At 41.2% G+C, this 25,953-nt stretch overlaps 1 protein-coding gene across 1 annotated transcript in view; it reads left to right on the top strand.

Moving 5' to 3' along the window:
• Positions 1–25,953, top strand: part of GLP1R (glucagon like peptide 1 receptor) — a gene marked incomplete at both ends in the record, with an annotated part of 78,522 nt that overhangs the window by 10,097 nt on the left and 42,472 nt on the right. The window contains 2 exons of the mRNA XM_082302457.1: positions 18,291–18,387; positions 19,604–19,714. Of these exons, the coding sequence (XP_082158583.1) occupies positions 18,291–18,387; positions 19,604–19,714 (208 nt within the window). The remainder of the gene's footprint in view (positions 1–18,290; positions 18,388–19,603; positions 19,715–25,953) is intronic.

Genomic DNA, 25,953 nt, shown 5'->3' with positions numbered 1-25,953 from the left:
TACTAGAAGAAAATTGTCAAATAATTATTCTATAACTATCCAGTATGCTCTCTATTTGTTCATTGCTCTTTGGGGATTAAGACACCTGGTGGTAATGAATGAGGCTATTAAAGCTTTGTAGAATAAAACTGATTTTATTACTAATAAGATGTAATGATAAAGGAATGTTAGCTTAATAGTTTGAACTCTTAATGGCCTTGCAATAGTAGCGATGGTTTTAAATTGCAGGAAACAAAGCTGGAGTTGGAAACTGCATTTCTTGATTTCTTACTTGTTTTGATACCTAAATGCCATTGGAACCGCAGAATGGCTGAGGTCAGAAGGAACCTCTGGAGGTAATCGGTTCAGCATCCTTGCTGAAGCAGGGCCACTTATTTGTGTGGCAAGGTAACATCAATGCCAATGGGTCATTGAGCAGCCAGAGCTCTTTATTTCCTGATCTGTTTTCCTACTTGCTGCTTATGCTAAATGAGTGGTTGGACATCCTCTAATGGTTGAACAAAGCTTTTGTCTTGCTCATTGCTCCTGGCTTCTTTTGCACTCTGCCATTGTTCATCCGTCTTAATTAGCTATAAACTGAATTTACTGTGGTATTTCACCAATCCAAGCTTTTTTGAGGTGAAAAGATCTAGTAAGTCTCTGTACAGTAGACTTATAATCACCTTGGATTGGACTCAAATAGACCTTTACATGATCACACCAGCAATTAAACATTGAGTAAGGAAATGGGCAAATGAGTACGTGGATTAATTTCTTCCCCTACATATTAAGTCTAGAGGAAGCTGTTACATTAGCAGACTTAATTTTCTGTAAAAGAAGCCTTGAGTTAATGCAGCTTTGACTACTTCTGCTTGGTTTTTGCAGAAGGGTGTCACAGACTTTCCAAATTTGAACAGCAGTCTCTTCTTTGGACCTTTACTGTGATCTTCCAGGAGGCTCTTCCTCCTCCTAGGAGGATGATAGAGAGGTGTTTTGGGGTGGGGATTTTTGTTGTTTGTTTTGTTTTGAGGGGTGTGTATGGTATATTGTAGGGAAACTCTTTGAAAACCTGGTCAGAATAAATTGTTTTTCAACAGAAGTTTAATTTCTGTGTCAGGATGGGTGGGAAGTACGTGCTTTCAGCTACAGAAAGTAGTTGTGGCCCTCTTTGGGGATAGGACTCAAACTTCCTTACATGGGAAAGGAAAGAGGAGAATGTGGGTAGCAAGCTGTCCATCTTGTTGCTGTGGTAGTTGTGGTTAGTCTGAGCAATCAAGGGAGAGGTGCCATCCAAACAGTGGTTGTTGGAGACAAGGAGTCTGCGAAACTCTTAACTTGTGGCTTGCTCACAAGCTGTTGTTCTTTGTTGAATTTTCTTTTTAGCTCACACGGTGTTTGTGCTTTCAAATAAAGGCTTTCTTCCAGAACCAGAAAATGGAATAGTTAGGTGAGAAAAGAAGAAGAGGTGTCACAAGATCTGTGTTAAATGTCTTTGTGGCCCCTCATCAAGCCTGGTGGAACATCTTGTAGCTCATAGATGATGAGAAATGGCCAGATTTGGGCCTTGGGGAAGTGTTTCCTTCTTTCTTTTACTGTCTTGTGTGGACATACTTAAAATTATCTTGCTCTCTTCATTTTGGGGAGATTGAGTCAGGTGAGTAACATTCCTGTGGGTTTACATATTAATTATTGAGTAGGGAAATGAATTGCAGTGTTGCCTTACCTTTTGCATAGGAAGTAGGAGCTGTTGTCACTCTTGCTTTTAAAAATGTGTATGTGGCTATAATCCATTTGGTAAGATGACCCCTTCCAAGTGCCTGTTATGGGGAAGGAGTGGTAGTGCTTTCCTCCACTTAGTTCACCAAGTCTGAGTGTTTGAATACTACTATGATGGGTGCCTCGGAAATATCTCTAATAGCTACAGAAAGCAGTAGAGGATGAACTGCTTTTTATATTGAGTCAAGGTTGAAGGATGGTGTTTGTCTGAAAATGCTCTCAGTTCCTGTATAATTGATTGCTGGTGGAGAAGGGGTTACAGCTGCACAGGAGACATCTTCATCAGTGAGACTACTTGTACTATTAAACACTATACTCTTCTTCAGAGCCAGGCACTTAATAACAAACCAAGCTGTCAAGTAGTATGCTACACATACTACTGAGGGAGCTTGAAGGCTGTAATACTGGGAGAACAAAGCTAATGTAAACAACATTTATGGTTCATGAGGTTAACTTTCTACTTGCTTAAGCTTTCAATAATTAGTTTCTTTCATGTCTATCTTTTGTATTGCCCATTGCATGTAGAGTTCTGAGGTTCAGCAGCTTGGTTCACAGCTTGGCTTTAAGCTTTGCTGTGTTGTCTTTCCCCTGTTGTCTTTGAAAATAATCTATAGTTTTTCTTCAACAGAAAGGCTTACAGTTCTCTGTAATCATAGCTTTGCCATTATGGCTGAGCTGCTTGGCATAATGCTTAAGTAAAGCTTTAAAGAAAATTCACGTGTTTGAGTAATTCATGAATATGCCTGTACTGTATGGGGAAGGAGAGAGCCTTTGTACTGACTGAGCAAGCAGAAACTGAATTTCCAGTTAGTGTGCTAGAAAAAACTTGGATAAAAATTCTAAATTCCAAATATTTTCTCTTGTCCCCAAATTGCATCTGAGATGGCAGTCTTTATGTTGATGCTACTTTATGGCCTCTGGAGTTTTTTTGGTTTGTTTTTAATTTATAGCTCTTCTTGTTCTTCCCTCTTTCTCCTATTTTTGTCATGCTGGAGATATTTGGAGCAAAACCAAGTTGTGGAAAAAACAGATATATTATGTTGTCCAAAGTATCTGTATCCTGCTCAATGGACAGCTGGGATCAGCACAGAAGAAAGGTATTACGTGAAAGACAGCATGAGCAGCAGACTATGTCACTGGGAAATGAGAAGATAATTTCACAGCAAATTTGTGGCAAGCTTGGAACACTGTCAAGTATGAGATGACAGGCAGCCGACATGGAAATATTCAACTTCCACTACCGTTGTGACTTAAATGCTTTGTGCTTATTTTGCAATGCTTATCTTTTATTTAGTTTTATGATCCAAACTGGAAAATAAACTATTTGAACAGTTGGGAATGGAAAGTGTCAACCTCCCTTGGTCTTGATTAAATCATTTTCTCTTTAGCCGCCTTTTCCCTCTCATCTGTCTTTTCCTCCGCTCTGGCGCCTTCTTAAGTTTTTGACCATTTCTGGTCCAAGTAATCTGACAAGAGAAATGTTCTGTGGGTTAGTGTCCTTTCCATTAAAAGTTCTGGTAGAAACAAAGCAGACAAGCTGGCCTGTCTGCTGTGTGTTTGTCCGCTTGCCCAAGCTGCTCATCTAATGGGCCCCTCCAGGGAGCATGTCCCAGCTCTGGCCAGTGTTGTCTTCCTGTCCTCCATGTAGTGAGTTGCTGCCTTTTTTGGCTGTGTTGTTTCCTCCCTTGAATTCCATGAAATGGATACTACTGAACAACTCCAGTTAAGATGGAGATTTTTAGGAAGTTCCCCCCTGCTTTTTATATAGTGGTTAGCCTACAGAGATATTTGGGCTCACCTGGAGCCTCACTAAATTGTAGTGATGAACATTTGTGCTTCTTTTGGTTTTGAAAAACTAATAAAAATGTTCTTTTGTCTATTCTTTCCCCTCCTTTTTAAAACACTCAGCATAGCTGAATCATTTTGGAGACAAGAATTGTACAAGATTTAACTTCATGATTTTCCAACTTGCTCATTTTAATAATTGGAGACTGTTGTATGGAGGATGTTGCAGGATGTTTGCATGCACAAGGACTTACTCACTGCATCTGAATAAATCTTGGTTGCTGTAAAGGAGGAGGTCTAAGTGACCTGAACCGAAGCTGTTCCTGCAGGTTGTTTAGAACACAAGGTTTTTCGTTTCTGCTGTTTCCAGCCTGTTTTTGGACCTGACCTTTCCTTCTTTTCCACTTAGTATTTCTAATTCTACCTGGGTAATAAGTGTTTTTACTTATGTAGTGGTGTTTGAGCAGAAACTTCACATACAGTGGCTTATTTACCTATTTTAAATCTAAGTGTTTCAGTGAACTTTCTGCCCTCATAATCTACAATGCTAAAGCAGAAAAGATGCTTGAGGTGGAAAAGGGACTGTTGTCTGTAGTACAGCAGTGTGCTTCTTTAGTAGCTGCAAGGAGAAGGTGTGTTTTTTTGGGCAAGGTGTTCAGGCATGAAAGCTTTTATCAATCTCTAGAAGCAGATGTGATCTATAGCCCTGATACTGCAGCACTTCCATCTACAGATTTTGACTTGTTTACCCAATTCATTCCTTCTAACTGGAAAAGTAAAAAAAAAAAGTAAGCTACCATCTGCAGCTGCAAAGCTGAAAGAGTAAAAATGGCATGAAAGGAAAAAAACTACCATACAAAAAGCACAAATACTTATAACTTTGAGGTCATAGTGATGCTGATAGTGTCCCCAATACCCCCAGCTCTGCAGGTGTCTTCTTAGAACTTAAACCGTTCTTGTAGGAAATGGAAATGGTGGCTGAAATAACTCCAGCAATTATGTAAAATGAAAAGGTAAGGAAGGTGATGGCAACAAGTACAAACCAACAGTTTCAAAAATGCTAATGAAGATAAAACTCTCTAACAAGTCTGCATAATCTGAGGCTAAGGGACTACTGGCTTCTTTATCAGAAACCAACTTAATGGCAGTGGGGTGGAGGAGCCTGGACTCTCCTTTGCAGGGCTCCACAACAGTGTGGCAGTACCTAATGGTAACAGTCTTTGAAAAATTCAGTTTCTCTCTGTACTTCTTAACCTTTTAATCTGATACTCATCCACCAGTATTGTGAAAAGACTGAAAAATGATCTAACCTCATAAATATTAACCAACCTGTTACTGTGGGAAAATTTAGGCAGATACAATTTTAATTACTTCAGCTCGATCTTATTAATTAAAATTATTGTGACATACTTCATGTTTTCCAAGGTAGTTGCTCTTAAGCAAAGTCATTTGCATGGTTAATTTAACTCAGACTCAAAATAAGTGAAGACTTCAATACTGAGGGTGATCAACCACAGTAGCAGCTTGCCTAAGTGTGCAGTGGATTTTTGGTCACTTGGGGTCTTCAAATCAAGATTAGATCTGTTTCAGAATGGTGTTTTCTGGCCAAGCTGGCATGTGTGAGGTGGATGCAGCAATTGTTGTGAGGCTCCAGAAGGTGCTGTGTGGGAAGTTGATGAGTTTATCATGTGAGTCCTTTGGCCTCAAGGTCACCATGGTTGCAAAAGATGAAAAATCATGACCTGTGTGGAGGGAGTGTAGATGAGGAAAATTTAGGGGGACTGTTGTTGAAGTCCTCAAGTCTTTGCTTCTTTTAATACATTTTAATACATTTGACTCCTAGCTTAACATTTTGATATTGGTAATTCAGTTTATATGCTATCCAGGATTTTACTTACTACTCAATTCTAAGATGGTGGAAAATTAAGAGTATTCTTATGTCTCCCTGTGAGCTGTGCTGCATTTGTCTCTGCTTCACAGCAACACTTAGCCTGTCAAATATTTTTCCTGCTTAATTTTACCTCTGAGAGTAAGGCTGTTGGGCTTGCGGTTGCTGATGGTATGAGTGCATCATAAGGCATAAGGAGAAGAGGGGAGTGAGGCATGGGGGAGAAAATCACCACCTTTCTCTGGGGACAGAGAAAACACTGCTTTCAGCAGTGGTGCTGGTTTATACTGCTTTAAATACTGATAGTTATGCTATCAGTGCTTCAAAAGTACATTTTAAGGATGAGCTGACATGAAAACGTAAGTCTTTTGCAGAGCAGGTTCACTCAGAAAGAAAACTTTTCTTCTGAAAATACCTGTCAAGCCAAGCCTCTGCTATTTAAGTTCCTCAGTTTTTTCTCTAGCATCTTCTCTGGGAATGTATTCTGTTCCTACAAGTGCTGCTTGATTTAAGGTTAATGTCTGGTGGGGAAATATGTAGCTGTGAAAGTACTAACATGGAATGAGTGTAATTCCTTTAAGTGACCTATCCATTTTCAGCTTTATTACTGCATGGTCACTGCTTCCCTCAGTGCTTTTAAAATTGGAGCTGAGGGGAGGGGAAGCTTTGTGCACAACTTTACCTTCCGCAAAATGAATAATTTGGAGACTTGATTGGAGGGGCAGCTCTCTCTTGTGTTTCCGTTTGTCCAGGCTGGATAGCTTACTTGAAGCTCCCTGCATGTTTTTCTTTGCTTGCTTTACTAAGTTGCTTCTCCGTTGGGCTTTATCCTGTCTCTTGCTTTCTGAAAACAAGTGTGCTTACAGCTTGAACAGCAATCTTCCTCTGTTGCTCGCCTTCCCCTTTATTTTGAAAGTGTCCCCAAGGAAAAGGGGCAAGAAGTGGAAGTCCCGTCAGCTTTAACATTAACACAATTGCAGTTCACTTCTGTAGCTTAAACCACAGTCCTCTTTAGCTGCATATACCTCTGAGAGTAAGGGAAGGAAAGAAGGAATGAGGTGGAGGCAGGCTGATTTCTGTGGAGAGTTATGACTGTTTTTCAAGCTATCTGACTGAAGTAAAGAAGTAAGGTCCAGCCCCGGGGCTGGTGAGGATAGTGAATGAGGAGAATACACTGATTGCCTGTGTATTGAGAAAATAATGTAATGAGATCCCAACTCATGAAGATCAAAGCCTGCTAGAAGTGGCCTGAAGATGGGGTAGGGATAAACTTTTAAAAAAATAGAAGTTAGATCTTGCGTCTGAGTTCCTCTCTTCTGTTACTGTTTGGGGACAGAAACATTGTAGCTTGTGGGGTTGCCTTGCAAAGCTAATGCATAGATCCTTTGCTACTGATTCAGCTGTAGCCAGAGATCCTGGCACTGACTGCACAAGAAGGACTGCATATTAGTATTTGAATATTTGATATGCAAGGTTAATGCAGCAGATTTGAGGAAAGACCTGAGCTGATTCCTGTAGCAATAGGGTGGTTCATAAGTTGGTTTGCAGTCCTAGAGTAAGGAAAGTCTGTGATTCAACTTGACCTGTCTGTACTTCTGTAGTCAGCTTCCCTGGCTCAGAGGGATTGCAGGAAAACTGGGAAGTAAATCTCTTCTGGATAAATTTGTCAAGCACTTCTACTTTTTAGGATTTGGAAGGCAAACAGATGACGTCTGGTGAGCTTTGCTGGCAGAACTTCTCTGTATGCTCTGCCCTCAAATGTGTCATAACTATTGATGAAAGCGCTGGCAATTTGTGAAGGTGCTACATATAACTGCCTTGGCAGGGACGAGGCACACGGCAGATAATGGGACAGTGAACCTTGAGCCAGTGTGACAATGAGCTGCTGAGGGACTTAATTTGCGTTTGTTAAAATCGGAATAAACTACTACCCTCAACTAGGACCTAAAAGCAATACAGATTTGATTGCATTCTACTCTGGCAATCTCTAAACGATAGTAGATGCAGAACCCATGAAATTATATAGAGCAGTTTTTGGGTTTGTGTGTGGTGTTGTTTTTAAAATAGCTTTGTGGTGATTGTTTTTCTGTTGAGTATTTTTTTAACCGGAGAGCTAAGTTTGTTTACAAATAAGTGTAGATGGGAATGCTTTCAGAGAGAAAAAGGTTTGTGAAGGTTAATTTGTCTGATTTATTTGGTTGTTTGTTTTTTCTTCTTGTTGAGCTTATTGCAGGGATTGCAGTGATGGTATGACAAACTGATGACCAGGCTTACATTGCTACAGGATTTGTGATCTTGGAAAAAATAGCTACACTCTGCACCACAGGTCTTTAAGAAGAGTGACTGTTAAATAGTCATTTGAAAAGCTGGGGGAGCTTAACTCTTTTGGGATGTTTTGGTATGGAAAGTGAAAAGATTTAGAGTTTTTCCTGCCTAGTGAAAATACAGATTATTTACAATGAAGTGATGCTCATTCAGTCCCTGAGGTTGTGAGGAAGATTAATCTTAGATATTTTTTTTGGTGGTGATTTTTTTTTTCTGGTGGTAACTTTTTTTTTTTTACTTGAAAACTCAAGTGTTGCAATTCCATGGCTCTGTGGAACTGCCAGCTCAGTGTGTCCCTCTGCTCATCCAGCTCTGGGACCGGGCAATTACTGGGGTACAGAGAAACCAATCAGTTATAAGCATAAGATAAAGATCCTTTTAAATGTGCTGGGTTCAGTATGTCCTAAGGAACAGCTTAACTAAATGCATTTTAAACCTCTGCAAGAGGGGCCAGAAGTCCAGCTTTGACAGATGTTCTTTAGTTTGTTTTGCTTGAGCAGCTTAGAGATGAGTCAGTTGTCCAAATGTAGGCATATAGAGCTGCTCAAAACTTCTACAGTATTCAAGACCCTGTATGGGACTAATGGATGTGATGTAGGATACAGGGGAAGCCTGTACCTGTCTGTAGGTGTGGCAGGAGACAACACAAGGGACACATCTATGGTGAAGGGAACTATAGGTACCTATGATCAGGCATTTGAATTCCACCCTAAACCTCCTCAGCTTTTTTTAACCATATATATCCCTCATTTTCCCTCTGTTCCATTTGATAGTACATGATTGTGATGTCCCTCAGGTGTCTGTACTGGGACCAGTGCTTTTAAATGTCTTTATTAATAGATGGTAGTGGGATTGAGTGCACTCTTGGCAAGTTTGCAGGTGACACTAAGCTGAGTGGTACAGTGGATTCACTGGAGGGAAGGGGTGCCATCCAGAGGGACCTTGACAGGCTTGAGAAGTGGGCCCATGTTCAACAAGGCCAAGTGCAAAGTCCTGCACCAGGATCAGGAGAATCATCAGTATCCACGCAGGCTTGGTGGAGAATGGATCAAGAGCAGCCTTGCAGGTAAGGACTCGAGGGTGCTGGTATATGAGAAGCTGGACATGAGCTGGCAGTGTGCCCTCACAGCCCAGAAACCCAGCTGTATCCTGGGCTGCATCCAAAACTGTGGCCAGCAGGGTGAGGGAAGGGGGTCTCCCTCTGCTGTTCCTGTGACATCCCACCTGGAATGCTGCATCCAGCTGTGAGGTCCCCCAATAAATAAAAGAAATAGACCTATTAGACTGGGTCTGGAAGAGGGCTGTGGAAGTGATCTGAGACTTCTACAAAGAAAGGCTGAGAGCACTCAGATAGTTCAGCCCAGAGGAGAGAAGGCTCTGAGGAGACCTTATGGTGGCCTTTCAATACTTAAATGGGGCTTATAAGAAAGGTGGAGAGAGACTTTTTACCAGGGCTTGTAGTGTCATGGGACAAGGGGTAGTGGTTTTAAACTAAAGGAGGGTAAAATGATTTTAGATAGAAAAAATTACTTTGTATGAGCATTATTGTGGTGAACCACTGGAACAGATTGCTCAAAGAAGTTGTGCATGTCCCATCCCTGGAAGTGTTCAAGGCCAGGTTAGATCGAGCTCTGAGCAACCTGATCTTGTGAAAGATGTCCCTGACCATAGCAGGGGTATTAGAACTAGATGATCTTTAAATGTCTTTTAACCCAAACCATCCTATGATTCTGTGTTACTACACAATTTTTAATGAAATGATGAGTTGCTCTTCCAGTAGCCTAGGCTGAATTTTGTTTCTAAATCTGTAAGGGTAGATATGAAGTGCTGTTCTCATCATCAGCTTTGTAGCTTCTGCTGCTCCTGCAGTGTTCTCAGCTTTGCCTTTGTTCATTCCTTAATGTTTCCAGAGCTATACCTTGTGTATCTGTCTAAAAATACATTTTCAGCTATTATGTTGTGCTTGCTCTGTTGTACAACTGCATCAATAAAAGTCCTCTGCTAAAGAGCACTTCAGAAGTGTATGTCTAGATTTGCAATGCACAGTAAAATCTCCTTGTATGATAACGTAATTCTCATGAGTGCTGTATGCTGTGTCCCACTAAAATTGTTGGACTGAGTTCTTCTCTCCAAGAACTTGTGAGTTATAGTTGCTTCTGAATTTTGCATTTTTCTTCTGTCCCTCTGCGTGGTTGCTCAGTAGTTTTCTTCTGGCATTTTTGAGTGGCTCATGTAGTACATCCTTGACAGGAACACTGACCAGAAAGGATGAAAGACATTGTAATGAAGGTAACATTTTCTGGTAACAGCAGCTGCCAATCTAAATGTGTACCTGCTTCAACAGTGAGCATAAGGATTCACGAGTCCTACAGTCACCAAGGACAAAAATCTTTCCAGGCTGGGAAAGTTCTGCATGGGACAGAAAAACTCTGTGGGTAACTGTTCTTGTCTTAGGTCTGTCCATCACTGGAGACAGAAATATTAGAAACTTGAACCCTATGAACAGAGGTTTGCACCACATTTTCAGACTATCATACTTGACCTACAGGAGTTTGGTTTTATTTATTTATGTTTCTAGATGATGCTAAATTTTGTAGCATGCTGAAATATTACGCTTTTCTTTATTCCCTTTATTTTGAAACTGTATACTATGCAAGTTGATTTAGGTCTTTGTAAGTTTGCTTTGACATCTGTGTCTCTGAATGCCAAATAATGTCTCGATCCAGAAAATGATAGGGGCCAAGAGATATTTTTCTCATTGAGATGCACCTTGTCAAAACAAAAATTTCAGGGTTGGGAAAACTGGTTATTTTCAAAGCACAAGTGAAAGATCCCAGGACAGACCTGGAGTGTTTGGTCCTGGAATGGAAATCCTTGTGGTTAGGGCTGAACTCTCCTGCCTGGTCAGACAGTTTATGTATTTGGAATGATTTGTGGAACAATCAGTCAGCTGAACTGGGAGCTCCCTGTGCAGAAGAACGAAGAAACAGGAATACGCCTCAAATCAGTTTTGGTTTTGTTCTTTAAAATGCCTTATCTGAGATTCTGTGCAGAAGCATTCTGCATTTCCGGACCTTTAGGAGATGCCTGTGCTTATTCTTTTTTCCTTGATCTAGTAAGAACACATCTTAAGAATGGAGGGGGTGGGAGAGGGGAACGGGGTGGTAGTGATAAATGCGCTTATAGGTGCTGGTATAGGCTGCTGTGGAATTGAGCCCAGCCAAACCTTTCTTCTGAAGCTGTGCAGGTGTGTAAAAGGAAAAAGAAAAAGGAATGAGGGCAGGCAGGCCATGAGGGACCATGTGGTGCACTGGTTATTTTCAACTGAGAGAGAGAGGGTAATGCTGCGATTCAGCCACTGGTTTAAAAAAAACCAGAACAACAGCAACAAACAGCACAAAAAGAAAAAGAAATTTGGGCTGAGCAGCTCTGAAGAGGCAGACGGAGGAATGTCTTTTCTGTGCATTGATCGTGTGTGTCTGATGAGAGCTTCCTCTTGCAGCTTTGAGTTCCAAAGCTTAATGTCATGAAACTTGAAGTGAGTGACAGAACAGAGAGGTTTCCATGCTTGGACAGACAGTGAAACACTGTTCTCAAGATTTGCCTTTATCGAAGTCCTGAACCTTTTTGTTTTTCTTGAAGGAGTTGTGAGTACTAAGCTGCTGCAGCCTGAGAGCAAGAACAGCTGGCAGGTGTCACCAGGGAGTTTCTCCCTGAATTTGGTAGCTCCTTTTGAGGAAGCTCATTTGTTGCATTTCACTAGCAGGGAGGATGCTGAAAGGTTTCTTTTTCTGGCGCTCTTGAGCTTCTGAAATAATTGGTCATTAGTAACTAGGGAACAGAAGTATTTACAGGAAAAGCTCCTAGAAGCTGGCTTCCCTCTGAATGATATGTTGTTTTGATCCTATTTGTTTTTTTCTGAAGGGTGTGGAATTTGTACAAAGTGATCCAACCACTGACGAAGTATCTTGTAAAATATGAGTTGGGAAGCATAATTAATATTGTATCATCTGATCAGTCAAGCAGCCCTACAGAAGGGATTGAGAGTAATGACTTTATCTCAGAGGGTCACTTAGTGTTGCATAATGTCAAATGAGTACATTAAACTTGATACTGGGCAACGTAATGTGGCAAGAGAATGTGATAAATACAGAAATCTAGGGAATGTCAGTCCTAAAGTGTGATCTAATTTATGATCTCTGTAAAAGGGTGCCTTTAATGATACCACTTTTGAATTATCTATAGTAGAGACATAATTTTTTTTCATGTACCTTCTTCTTTGGCATAGCTTCAGTTCTTAAAGGAGAGTAACTGAACTGTGAGATGTTGCATGTAGTGGATTTAGATTAACTTATTACACGGAAGTTGAACTAAATAGTTATAAAATTGGGTTGAATATCATCTCTTTGGGAGAGTGAGGGTTGAACAATAAAGCCTTCTCCCACACTAACACCCTTCCAGAATGTATTTTTGGTCTTCCAGAAGCATTGTACTTGAAGGACTGATCCTCGACAGAATTTTTTTATCATGGGGTGAACAGTGATTCAAAGGACTCTGTTAATACCAAGTTCAGTACTGGGTGTTTTGGCTTAGTGTTTAGTTTGGATTTTTATTTTTTGCAACAGCTGAGGAAACATAACTGTTCTTAGAAACAAGTGGTTGGAGCAGCTTGACAAGTTTGTAGTAATACCAGACAAACTGAATCTTGATCTTGACTGATGGGCTTGGGGGTATAGTAACAGCATCCTTCCAGTCATGTGCTTTCATATTTACTTCAAGTTAGAATTGGAGAAATGTGATGACAAATTTCAGGGGGAGATAAATTTGTTCTGTGAACAGTTAGTGCTGTTGCAGAGTTCTGCTGTGCTACAGCCTCTGTTTTTAAATTTCTTCTCCCAGAATGCTCTTGTGGCAAGCTGAAGCATCTTGCTGCATGGGAAAGCACTTTCAGGAGGGTGGCTATACTTAAGCCCCAAACAAATGAATTCATCTAAGCTTGAAACCTGGAAATGATTCTTTCTTGAACATCCCAATAAATGCAAGATGATATTGGATTCCAGCAAATCTTTGTGGGGTGGTAGTGTTGTGTTCTGTGCCATTTGGGCTGTGATTTTAGGACAAAACTGTAAATTCAAGCTTATGTCTGTGCTATGAATTCAATAAACATATTAGGTGACCACTGTGTTGACTTTTATTCACAGAATCACAGAATAAGCTGAGTTGGAAGGGACCCACAAGGATCATTGAGTCCAGCTCCTGGCCCTGCACAGCATTATCCCAAGAATGATACCACGTGCCCGAGAGTATTGCCCGAACACTCCCTGAACTCTGCCAGGCTGGTGCTGTGTCCATTTCCCTGGGGAGCCTGTTCCAGTGCCCCACCACCCTCTGGGTGAAGAGCCTTTTCCTCATATCCAACCTAACCCTCCCTGACCCAACTTCAGGCCATTCCCTTGGGTCCTGTTGCTGGTCACTACAGAGCAGAGATCAGTGCCTGCCCTTCCTCTTCTCCTCATGAGGAAGCTGTAACTGCAATGAGGTCTCCTCTCAGTCTCCTCCAGGCTGAACAGACCCAGTGACCTCAGCTGCTCCTCACACGGCTTCCCCTCAAGGCCCTTCACCATCATCACAGCCCTTTGGATGCTCTCCAATAGTTTAACGTCTTTCTTATATCGTGGTGACCTAAACTGCACACAATACTCAAGGTGAGGCTGCACCAGTAAATCAGATTTCCTTTTATGACCAGGTTACCCACCTGGTCGATCAAGGGAAAGTTGATGTAACCCTTTTGGATTTCAGTGAAGCTTTTGATCTCATCTCTCACAGATCGTTTTGCACAAAAGTTTGAGCACACAGCTGGATAAACACATCATGTGATGGGTGAGCAACTAGCTCACAGGTCAGGCACAAAGGGTTACAGGGAATGAATTGACATCAGACTGGGGACCTGTCACTAGAGGGGTTCCACAGGGCCCCATCCTTGGCCCGTTGCTCTTCAGCATCTTCATAAACAGCTTAGACACAGGACTGAAAGGGATACTAAGCAAGTTTGCAGATGGTAGAAAACTAGGAGGAGCTGTTGTTTGGACAGAGGCCCTGCAGAGACCGTGACAAATGAGAGGGCTGGGCAATCACCAACCATATGAAGTTCAACAAGGGAAAGTGCCAAATTCTGCACCTGAAATGAGGCAACCCTGGAAGTATGGACAGACTGAGGAAAGCAATGCCATGGGTTCTGGTTGATGGAAAGTTGGACATGAGTCAGCAGTGCCCTGGCAGCCAGGAGGGCCAAGCATGTCCTGGGGTGCAGCAGGCACAGCATCCCCAGCCAGGCAAGGGAGGGGATTGTCCTGCTCTGCTCTGCTCTGCACTGATGTATTGATGCAGACCTGTAGCTTATGTTACATAAAGGATGATTTAATAAGATGTGTATTATATGTGAAAGAATGTTATGAGTCAGAAGGAGCATAAGGCTGGTAGTGTGTAGTCTTCACCTATCTTGGACTTAGTTGCTGTGCTGCTCCTGAGCAGAATAGCCTTGAAATAATGTGTTGCTTTGGGCATTTCAAAAAGGGCAGTGAAGTTTAAAAGCAATTCACTAGTGCCCTTCTGAGCTAAAAGGCAGTAAATATAATCTAAATCCTCCTCTCACAAGGTAGAAATGCCAGCATTACTACCCAAGGGAAGAACACCAAGGCCATGCCAAGCTGTTGCTCAATGCCAGGTTGCTTATCTTTTGCTTTTGAAGATTAAGATTAGCAATTTGGAGGTCCCAGTAATTGTAACATTACATGTGAGCCTTTAGCAGCAAGGCAAAGTCTTGCTTGTTATCCTGAAATATTAAAAACATGAAAGAGTTGTAACAAGAGTGTTCCTGTTTAAAAATAGACAAGCAAAGGCAAAAGAAATACAAATAGAAGGAGGAATTTCTCACTCTATTGCATGTGAGACCTTATATGTGGTGGTGGGAGAAGAGAGAAGATAATCCCAGGAGTCACCAGTTGCCTCTGAAGCTCTGAGAACTCTCCCGTCCACTTTAATGCCATTTCGTGGTACATTTTGCCTGGAGGCTTTAGACCCTGTGTGCTCAGATTTCACTATATTAGAATATTGCTTTTGTGGCATTGATCACCTTGTATCTGTGTGGATTCTGGTTTTCATTTCAGCAGGAATAGTTTCAAAGATGTTGAAAAGTGATTAAAATGCTTACTTTTACAGTAGGGCCTATGAAGACAAATGATGGCTGTAGAAAGGGGCTTTCCTATGAAGGTGTTAAGGATTTGTAAGGAATTCTGTCTTCAGACTGTTCAATATGCTAACTTAGAGTGTGCTTACTAGAGACTAATTGTACTTAATTGTATGCATGCACTGAGAGTCTCCTGTCCTGTCCTCTTGATTGTCCTAATTTTTCTGCATTTGTTTCATGCTCTTCAGACTGCATTGTCACTCACCTCCTTAACATCTTTCATCCATTCATGTCTTTGACTTTTCCCCCGTAACCAGTCAGCTGTGTTTCCATCTTCTCCTCTGCTAAGCTTCTGTGATATATTTTCACCACAGCAAAACTGCTGCTATTTTTGCACCCATTGTTGAATATAAGAGGAAAAGTCCCCAGAGTAAACCCACAACTAGATGCTTTCAACAATGAAAATATAGTTCTGAGTTTAATGAAGCTATATGTTTTCCATTTGCTCCAAATTTTAGGAGCTGACCCAGGAACCTTGGCCTTTTATACTTTCATTTAGTGCTTTGTTGCAGAAGGAATTAAATAACTTCCCAAGAAAAGACAGTATCTCATATTTGAGTAACTACTTACATGGTGAATCTGTGGCACTGTGTAACTTGTGATTCTTGTTCATGTGGGCCATAAGCTCTGAGAAATAGGAATTAGCATATGTTAAAATCAGGTTTAAGTCAATTTGTCTGATAACAAACCACAGTATTTAGCTGAACCACAGTGAACTGTTGCATAGAGAGAACAAATTAGATTGTCTTAGAATTTATATTTGATTGTCTTATTGCAACACACTGTAGATAATAGAAAACTGTCTACCAAATAGGTCATCTCCACAGAAAGGCATGTCTCATTATTTCACTCTTACAGTTTGCTAATCTCTTTCTTAGAGTTGTCTTCTCACATTGTGAAAAACCAGTATAAGTAGAATGCTTTTACTTTCATTAAATTATGGGATAGAGGCTTGCTTTTAAGCTGTAGTTAAAGCTGGTTGTTCCTGCATTCATGAAAGCTGTAGATGAAAGCTTGTTTTAGAAAAATTACTTTAAAGCTTCCTGACTCCAAAAGAGCTAATTTTTTTAGTGCAAGCTGTTTTAGGATATTCTCAAGATATTTTAAAAGGTAGAGTCTTGTTTCTAAGTGAAACTCTATATGCATCTGTATCTTATAATGATTTTAAAAGCTGAATTTGGATTAACTTGATGTAGTCATCCACATGCTTGATCAATAGTTACTTTTTGGGAAGATGCGTGATGTTTAGTAACTTCTGAAATTGTACTGAATTGTAATTTAAGAGTTCATCCTGGAAATGTTCCTTTTAATTCCTTTATTAGACTGTTAACCTGGTGATGAGAGGATAGTGAAACAGTCTTGTGTAACTTCAATTTACCACCCTTGTAAAATGAAGACCTTTAAATGATTCTCTGATTCTAAAAGATACATAACCTAAAAGTCACTTCGCAAAGATGGCCTGAGAGAAACTTAAGTTTGAAAACTGTTTCTCTCCCTGTATTTAGGTCATCTATCCTTACTCAGCCTACGTGGATATGTAAATGGCATTTTAGTTACTGATGATCTGTTTCTCTACACACACCTGTAGACCTAATTCAGGTGATGTTTTCTTTCCCCTTCAGGTATGTTGAGCATAGGTCACTATGCTATGGGTTTGTTTTTCCATAGATACATTCAGTAGAATCCATTTGTTTTACAATAGACAGACTTTGCAGCATTTATTGGCATAGATAAGGTGATTTAAATCAGGCAAACAGGGTCAGAGTTACCAAGATCCACAGGCTTGTGCTTGTTTTGACTTCAGGGGGACCTGACTAAATTCTTCTAAAATTACGGCGGTGAAGCCGCCCTAGCTACAAGTTAAGTAATAGGTACTTACTCTTGAAACACAACACAGGTATTTACTAAATGTTGTACTTTTCATTGCATATGCAAGACCATATTTGTAGTTAAATGTAGTGGGCTAATCCAGGCAGAAGCATTATGCATATAGTGCTTGGTTTATTTCTTTTCAAACAGTTTTTAATGGGAAGAATACAAAAGAAGAGGACTTGAGAGGTCTGGTCTGTTCTGCTCTTTTATACCAAGGTGATTGCATTGGTGTCTAAATTTTAGTCATACTGGTTGTAGTGGACAGGGTTCAGTTTGACTTTCTTGAAATGCAGTAGAGTTTTAAAATTACTTCTTCATTTTAAAATAATTCTTCCCATACTCTAGTTTTATTCTAACCATCTGAAAAAGGTTTAGAAGCACAAGTGGAAAACAAAAATTAGCAGTTGAAGCTGGGAGGGTAAAATGGAAGGATTATTTACCCTCATGCTTCACTAAATAAACTGATTGATATCTGGGATTAAATGAACTTCCTTCCACTCAGCAGCATTAGTGTGTTGTACCATTAGGTTCATACTGTTGATTGTATGTCTAAGACATCCATGGGCCTTTCTCTGGAACAAGAAGGCTGAGTTACCTGCATTGTTGATGACTTACAGCCCCCTAATCCGGATGTTTAAATTTGGTGTATACAAATACAAAGAGGGGGGGAGGAGGAGTAATGTCTCTACTCAAATGCAGCGAGTAAAGCTGGATCTGTGAGCCAGGTAGGACATCTGCTAGGGTTGAGTGAGCAGCCAGCCCTGAGTTAGCTGCTCATTCTAATAACAGCTAATTTCCTTTGTCCTCAGATGAAGTTTGTACGTACTTTTCCACTGCCCCCTCACTACTTGGGGTAGCTGATGGTGGAACCTGCAGCCTGTCAAAATGTGCAAAAAGGAGGTTCCACATCTTTCTGCAATTTTGGGAAAAATATGCAGGATGCAGGGAAAAGCATCAAAGAAAAAATAAAATGGAAAAGCTTTCATCCACATTTTGGAAGAATGCTTGGGCAATATCCACTGAATACAGTGAATTACCTTGTTTTCATTTATGGGAAAGCAGAAATACTTCTGTTGGAAAGAAAACCTCTACTAATAAAGGACTTACTGCTGTCCCTGTCTTTTCATGAGATAATAAATCACACAACTGGGGCATGTTAAAGAGAGCAAGGCTAGCTCAGTTTGGGTTTCAGTAAGGGCACAGTATAGTTTGTGGGGTTTTTGTTTTCTCATGGTGCAAGTAGAAGGGGATTTTTTTGGTTGAAATTAGGCAAATACATAGCATCATCTTGTACCCTTTGTGATAAGCAGTGCTGTTCTGGCTTTTTGTAGTCATTTTCACACTCACCTACTCGTTCTGCATGAAAAACGCTACAGTTTAAATCCCTGAAATGTCTGAGACTTGTGATTTCTCTTTCAGAGTTCAGATGGATCCCTCTCTGAGGTTGTGCAAAAATGGAAGGAGTATCAGCTCCAGTGCCAGAAATACTTGTATGAGACACCCCCCATTGTGGCAGGTAAGCTGGTTTGGTAGGGATAGGATGTATTAATTTTTAAAATGCATGATAACAGTAGCAAGGGAGTGATTATGAACTTGAAAATACTTCTTTCTGGTCCATTGCTTCTTTATCCCATTTGCTCCTGCCTGCTCTCTGTGGGACTCTTCCCTCTGCTAGAGGAAGCATTTTATGGAGCAATTTCATTGTAAAGATGTTTGTCCTTAGGTCCAGAGTGTTACGGAGTGGCAAGTGGTAGCTGTACCATATCAAACAGCCACTAATGTAATAGACCTGAAACTTGTTTAGGGGTCAAGGTGTTAGGAAATCTGGGACCATGCTGTTCACATTGAACTAGGAGTTTGTGGGTTGTAAAGTTGGTATAAATTATTTTCAGCATTGTAAAATGCTGAAATGGCTTTGGAAAAAAAGCATGCAACTTAAGGAGAAAGAGAATGTAGCTTGTCTTAGCATTTGAGCTGCTGTAACGTGCTGAGAGCATCTGTGATGTGCCAGCATCATGGTGTTTAGAGGACAAGTGGTGATTTGTCAGTGATGCTCACAATTGGATACCATGCAACCTCTCCTCTGCTTCAGTGCTTTTGTGACACACTGAAGATGGGTCTAAGGTTGTGCCTGTGAAGAATTATTTCAAAACTGTTAATATTCCTTGTCTTAACTACATTATTATGTCAGAGTGAGAGCAGTAGCTGATGACAGTGGCACGGATACATCCATCTCCCTCTGCTGCATTATTCTGTTGAGCAGTTGAGTGCTGCCCTCTAAGAATGACAGTTTAATGAAACTAAAGTTGAAGTATTCTCATGTTGATTAAGCTGTAATGCAGTTATGGTTGTGTGTGGGTATTTCATTGGTGGACCTATATATTATAGTAGACTTTCCAGCTGCATGACTTTGAACCATTCTGAAGAATTACTTTCTTTAGTGTTCATAGCAAAAATGATTTTAAATTAAACTGGGACAAGTAAGGGTGTAAAAAAGAAAAGATAGGTAAATTAATACCAATCCATTACTTTCTTGTCGATTCAGTGTAAGACCCTAATCTGTTCCTTACTTCCTCCCTGAAACAACAGTTTCCTGTGTGAAGTTTATCTCTTTTGGATAAATAAATGTCATATAATTCCACATCAGAGCTTAAATGCTTGTGTCTGTATTTCCTCTTACATTCTGCTCTTCAGTCTTTTCCTTCATGACCCTCCCTTCCCTCTCTCTGCAGAAGGCAAGTTCTGCAACAGAACGTTTGATGATTATGCCTGCTGGCCAGACGGACTGCCTGGCACCTATGTGAATGTCAGCTGCCCCTGGTATCTTCCCTGGGCTAATGCAGGTAAGAGTCTTTCTTAGAGGCACAGCGTTAAACCAATCCTATTTTCCTTGCACGGTCTTAGCAAGGACAAGATTGGCTTAAATGGCCGTGAGTGCAGTCAGTGCTGTGTAACACAAAAGTAGGGATGGATATTAGTATGATACATTCTTTATCTCTGTTTAGCAGGAGAAGATGAAAATGAGAGAACAGACTTCTTAAAGGTTGCATTTAGTTTGGATGGTTTTTGCTCTCATCTGGTTTTGCTGCTTGGATAGTGGTGACTGTTAATAACTTAGCTCTGTGTGCTTGCTGAAGGCTATCTAATAGTGATAATGGCTTAGTTGGAAAACTGAGATAAAAGTAACAAAGGTAACTGGTACGTCATCCTGTAGAAGATACAGACAAAAAAGTCTAAAATGAAAGTGTTTTGTGCTGCTTCCTGGGATAAATTTATTTCTCAGAATGCTGTGAGATGAAGGCATTGTCATTGGTTGTAAAGACTTCTTCTATGAAGGACTGAATGTCACCTTTAGATTTTACACCCTTAAGTGCATGTACACTTGAAGGCAAGGTGTATTAGTTCACTTTGTCTAGCATTCTGTCCTTCAAACCAGTGACTTATACAGCTTGTTCTTTGTGAACACCTTTCTATGCTTTGAGGTCTAAATGAAAGAGTTTATTAGCCAGCTACAGTAGTGTGGAGAATTGGCTTTGGCCTCTGTAAAAGGGCAGAGGATATTAGTTAATGATAATATATAATTCTGATTGATGGGTGCTAAGTGTATGGTGTAAGTATGGAGAACATGTTGTAAGTGTTGGTATGAGGGGATATTAGGAATGACAAAGAAAAGGGATGGGACAAGCAAAGATTACTTAAATGTATTGCATAACGTGGGACCTGGGCATAATACACATAGCATGAAATAAGGGGTGGAGATGAAACTTAGTCTGACTGGGTTGGAGGTGACTTTCTTCACAACAGCGCTTGCCCAGCATCAAAGCACTCACTCCAAGCCCTGCCTGAGGCCCTTGAGGCAAAGGACACCCACCAATGGCTTCCTGGGTTGTATTAGGAAAAGCATCATTGACAGCTCAAAAGGATGATCCTTCCCCCCTACTCTAGGGGGTGTGACACATCTGGAGTGCTTTGTCCAGTTCTGGGCTCCCCAGTATGAGAGAGACATGGACTTACTTGAACGAGTCCAGCAAATGACCTTGAAGTTTATTGAGGGATGTGAGCGTCTCTCTTATGAGGTGAGACTGAGAAAGCTGGTATTCTTCAGCCTGGAGAAGAGAAGGCCTCAGGGGAAATCTTACCAATGTGTATGTTCACATATTGAAATACATAAAATTTCCTTTAAACATAATTATTTTACTGTGAGGTTGGTCAAATACCTAGGACAGGTGACCCAGAGATGTTCTGGAGTTTCTGTCCTTGAAGATGGTCACAGCCTGACTAGACATGAACAACTTGCCCTAGTTCCTTGCTGTATTAGGAAATATCCAGAGTCTCATTCCAATGTTGACTGTTTTGTGATTCTCTGTTTCTGTTAATTTTTTTATAGGATGATAAGTTTTGATAACCAATTATTGTCAGGTAGTACAAATTTCTGTTGCTCTCAGTCAGAGTATGAGATGGGGAGAATTTGCATGGTAAATGTTTGGAAAGCTGGAGCTTTCCTTGGGGAATTACAGGTTTTGCAAACTATGCTTTAATAGCTTTTACTGTTTGTGTACCACTCTTGTCCTGGTGGCTGTCAGTCTTGAGCCTGCCCTTCTGCATATCTCAGCAGCAGATGTGGCCCAGCAGGTTGCCTAGCAGAGTGGCAGGCTGAAAGTGGTATGAAGAACTTTTTACATGCTCAGCAGGTATGTGCTGTGGCACTAGTCTAACTGCACATGATGTCAGTCAGTTCTTGTCCCTGCGTGATGCCACAGAGCTGCTCACTGAGGTGTGACTTCCTTCTTACTCGTTCAGTGTGGCAGCTTCTGAGTCCCTGTCTGCATTGTGGACACGGTTCAGCAATAGTGCTTTCTCTGGGTCTTTGGATTGCTCATTTATCTCAGGGTACATGAGCAACTGCAGGGAGATAGGAATCTGTTCATTGAGAAACTTGAGAGTTCATCTGGTGTTCAGTGCTGTATGCCTATTCAGACTCGTGTGCATACAGAGACTCAAGAGCAACCTTTCACAAGACAAATCCACAGAGCATGGGCCTACCGGTCTTTGATGCTAAGGAATAGGTGCATTTGCAAGATTTTTTTTCTTACAGGATCACATCCCTTGTGGTTGCAACATCATCTTCATCCCTTTTTGAAAATGCTGCTTGCAAAGGTAGCCTATAAAGTACAGCAGAGACAATCAATACTGTCCCACTCATGTCAGATCTCTTTAGAAATGCTGAGGCTGAGACTTCTTTTTGTTGTGTTACCTAGCAGGTGTGTCAGCATCCCTGCAAAAGTCTGTATTGGCATACTGTCTGCAAGGATGGACTTGGAGGGCTGGGAATATGTTCATGGTAATTGAATAGAAGAAAGATCACAACATTAGACCAAGATTTTATGCTGGAAACCATGTATGCCTGTACTGCTGCAGACTTTTTTTGTGACAGGCAAGTAAATTAAACCTGAATTGTCACAGGAATTCTTTTATTATAGGTTGCACTGAAATAGTTGTATTCATTTTTGAGTGCTCTTTTGAGATGTGCCCTGAAGGTTGGGTTATCTTATCTTTCTTCAGTGGCACTGCACTGCAGTCTTTTTTTCATCTGTAGTTACGCAGCAAACTAGATTGGGAATTTCACCCAACTGAAATGTGGGGGTTTCTCCTCATTCCTTTGAGTCTGTCTTTTTTTTTTTTTTTTTTCTTCTTTCATGTAGATCAGTTTCCTGATTGATGTGATTGCAGCTGTGTTAGTATTCATCTGCTTCAAGTATGCTGGTCATTATATTATTTTCTTAACAGAAAATTATGAAATAAGATTATTATGGGTATCTGAGTAATCGGTATCCCACTTAAAGCCAAAGCAGCTGAAGTTTAGAGTAGCCTCTGCTTCAGTGCAGGTTAAGTCATTGTCAGTGAATGAGAAATAGGTGGCAAATGCGTCCACAGCACAGTGCAGGGGTTGGTATCCTAGCAAATGAGGAGCCCAGACACTGCTGGGCTGTAACTACATGGCAGGAGTTCATAAAGTCATCTGTGTCCCTTTGGTGCCATATAAAATAGCTTTGTGCATGTAGTGAGGGAGCTCTTTCTTGCTTCTTGACAGCAAGAAACAGGATCATTGGGGCAAATGGAACGTGGAAGGGAATCTAATTTTGGTCAAACAAAGTATTCTGTTCAGGACTCTGTAGGGAAATTTTCTCTTTATGTAGATTTCTTGGTTTTCAAGTGTTATTTTGAAATGCTTCGAAAATACTAAGTGAAATATCTGGACTATCAAAACAAGCACATGCTTTACTTTTGCATGCCTTGCTTCCTTACCCCCCCCCACCAAAAAACCCAAACCAAAGCAAAGCTTTTTTGGCCTGCTTATACATCTTTGAAAGAACAAACTATAGAAGTTTTTCAGATCTGTATGAGCTATTTCACTCTACCTCTGTTTGGCTTTTATTTGTTCTTATGCAGCTCCCACTGTGGGCAGGTCTTTGTGGGGAGATGCTGAAGTAGCAGGAGGGAGGTTATTGTTAAATAGATTTGTTCTGCAAAGTTGCCAGTACAGATCCTGGACCACAGCCAGAGCTTGTTGAAGGCAAATTTTATATACTTCTGGCTGACGGAGTTGAAGCTTTTGCTCCTGTATGCGAAGACCACTCAGGTTATGATAGCATTGAAGTTACACCAGGTGAGCTTTGCACACCTTACTTTCCACATTGTAGTCAGAGAGGTTATGGTAAGTTCTAGGGCCATAGCTGTCTCCAAGCCCAGCCAGCGCAGAAGCTCTGAGGGGAGCAGTAGGGGCTCCTTTAAGGGACAACGGGCACCTTGCCTCACTGTCACTGGCTGTGTACTTTTTCTTGTTACCTTCTTCTAATTGAAGGCCAGCTGCCAGTAACACCATGTGGATTTGGAAACTGTGGAGCTGCGCAATTCATCTTGCAATTATGCCTCCTCTGGGGTTCTGATATTTTATTGTTTAATAGCACTAAATCCTTTTTAATTAAAAAAACCTTCCAGAGGTACCAGTTTCAGACAAGAGTTATGTGAGCAGTTGCCACATCAGTTGCTCCTGTATGCACTGGGCTGCACCAAGGCTGGCTGCAGACTTGCATCAACACAGATGTGGCTGTTGCTCAGATCTCCATTCAAAATCTGAAATATTTGAATGCTTTTGTTTCAGTTTAGGACCTGTCTCTAATTTTGAGGGGTCTGACACCTGAATTAGTTTGATGCCAGTATCTGTGTTGGTATCTTGCTATGGCATGGTAGTGAATTTTGAAGCAATCCCTGATTGTGCTGCTTGCCGTGACTGACTTCGTTTGAGCAGCTTTGGTGTCTGTTTCTTTGGAGGAAACTAAGCCAGAAGCTGTACCCCAGGAGTGCCTTGGATTATTTTCAGTCCTGGAGGGAGGCATAAGACCTGATGATTTGTCTGTACTACCATGAAACCTTCCAGTACAACCATACATGAGCCTTTGGAGGACTTCTGCACTACCAAGGTCTCATTAAATTGTAATGTTTCTTGTGCCAGGTAAAGGGCCAAATGTCTTGTATGCCTTAATTGATGTTGTCCATGAGGCCTCAGTGCTTTGTAGTTCCCTATGGTCTCTAAATCTACCTTTCTCCTAGTCTGAAATAGTTTTCTTTACCTAATAATTTCCATTGTTATTCACTTTTGGTTGAATCACTTGTCTCCTGTAATTCACTTTATTATCTGTATTATCCTCTCTTTATGATGTTATGTGTTGCAATGGTGACACCTGCTCCTTTGTTCTCCCAGATCATCAGGCAAAGTACAGCCTGGGGACCCCTGGAAACAACACTGGTTTCCAGCCTGTGACGTGAGAGACCTGAAAGTCTCTCTGGTGGCAGAATAACCCAGCAGTAATACCAGATGACCTCTGATAGTAACCTTGTGGCTGCCTCTGGCTACTAGAGATGGGGTCAGTCTGATTAAATTGTGGAGATATCTGGCACCACAACAATCCTTTACACAATAATTTTGCCCAGTCACAGGAATTGTATGAGCTTCACTTCACATGGGGTGTGGAAGTGCAGAATCAGACTGGGTTGCTGCTCCAGAGTACCTTCAGTTGCAAGGATACATCCAGGTCAGATCTGTCTCATTTCCCCCTGTTGTAACCTACATTTGAGACCCTCTTTCCAGCACTCTTCATTTTCTCTCTGGTAGCGGAACTTCTTTTCCTGATGTGTCTTTAGGTAGGTGTGGGCTCTGCACAAGGCTTGGAGTGGAAGTGGGGCATTATCTTGGAACTGCCAAGTACCAGACGTTAGCAGTTTGACAATGAGATTTTATGCTTGTTTAAAGCAATTTCCCTAGGGTTATGAGATTCAGGCAAACCTTACTGTGGTTCAGCAGAGGTCATGGAAATTGTCTGCACAGTCCTCACCCAGCATTAGTGTCTAAGTTAGTCCTGGGTGCTGTTTAAATCATGAACTAATACCTTCCTTCTTGTGTGGTGCCTTTCTTTTCCCAAAAGCTGTACTTATACTTACACAATAGTAAGGGTATCATATACAGAAATATTGCAGATTTTATTCCCTGCTACACAAGCAGGAGAACCAAAAGTGTTGAAATGAATCCATCTGTTCCCAAGCTAAGTCTGTCTGTGATTGTTGTGCCCACCAAGGAGAAGGGCTGAGAAAGGAAACAGAACCTGGTTGTGTTTGTCAAGGTGTTGCCTGCCACGAGTGCTTTGGGTCTGTGGCCTGCCATACCGTGACCCAGGTGAGAATTATATGTACACTTCTGCCTCAGCAGGATTTTGTGTCATTGCTGCTGAGGTAGCTGGACCATGGGAAAAGCTTCTGCAGCTAATCTTCTCTTAAATGTGGTTTAGTACCACCCTCAGCCCCTTACTATCAAACATGGTCATTCAGGGCTGTTGTTCATGCATCTGCTGTGCTGCGGGATTAAATCCAGTGTCCTGGTCCTCTTCCCTTTCCCTGAGTTGCCTGTGTTTGCGCACTGTTCACACTCAGAGCAGAAGGGAGCTTGGGGACAGAGTGCCATAGTACCAGCAAAAAACAGAAACAGGAGAAAAAAGGTGTTTTTGTTTGTGAAACCTCCTGTGGATAG

Source organism: Coloeus monedula (assembly GCF_965178545.1).
Source record: "Coloeus monedula genome assembly, chromosome: 2".
Classification (NCBI taxonomy): Eukaryota; Metazoa; Chordata; class Aves; order Passeriformes; family Corvidae; genus Coloeus; species Coloeus monedula.
Note: the sequence above shows the minus strand (reverse complement) of the source record. Positions and strands in the feature narration are given on the sequence as shown.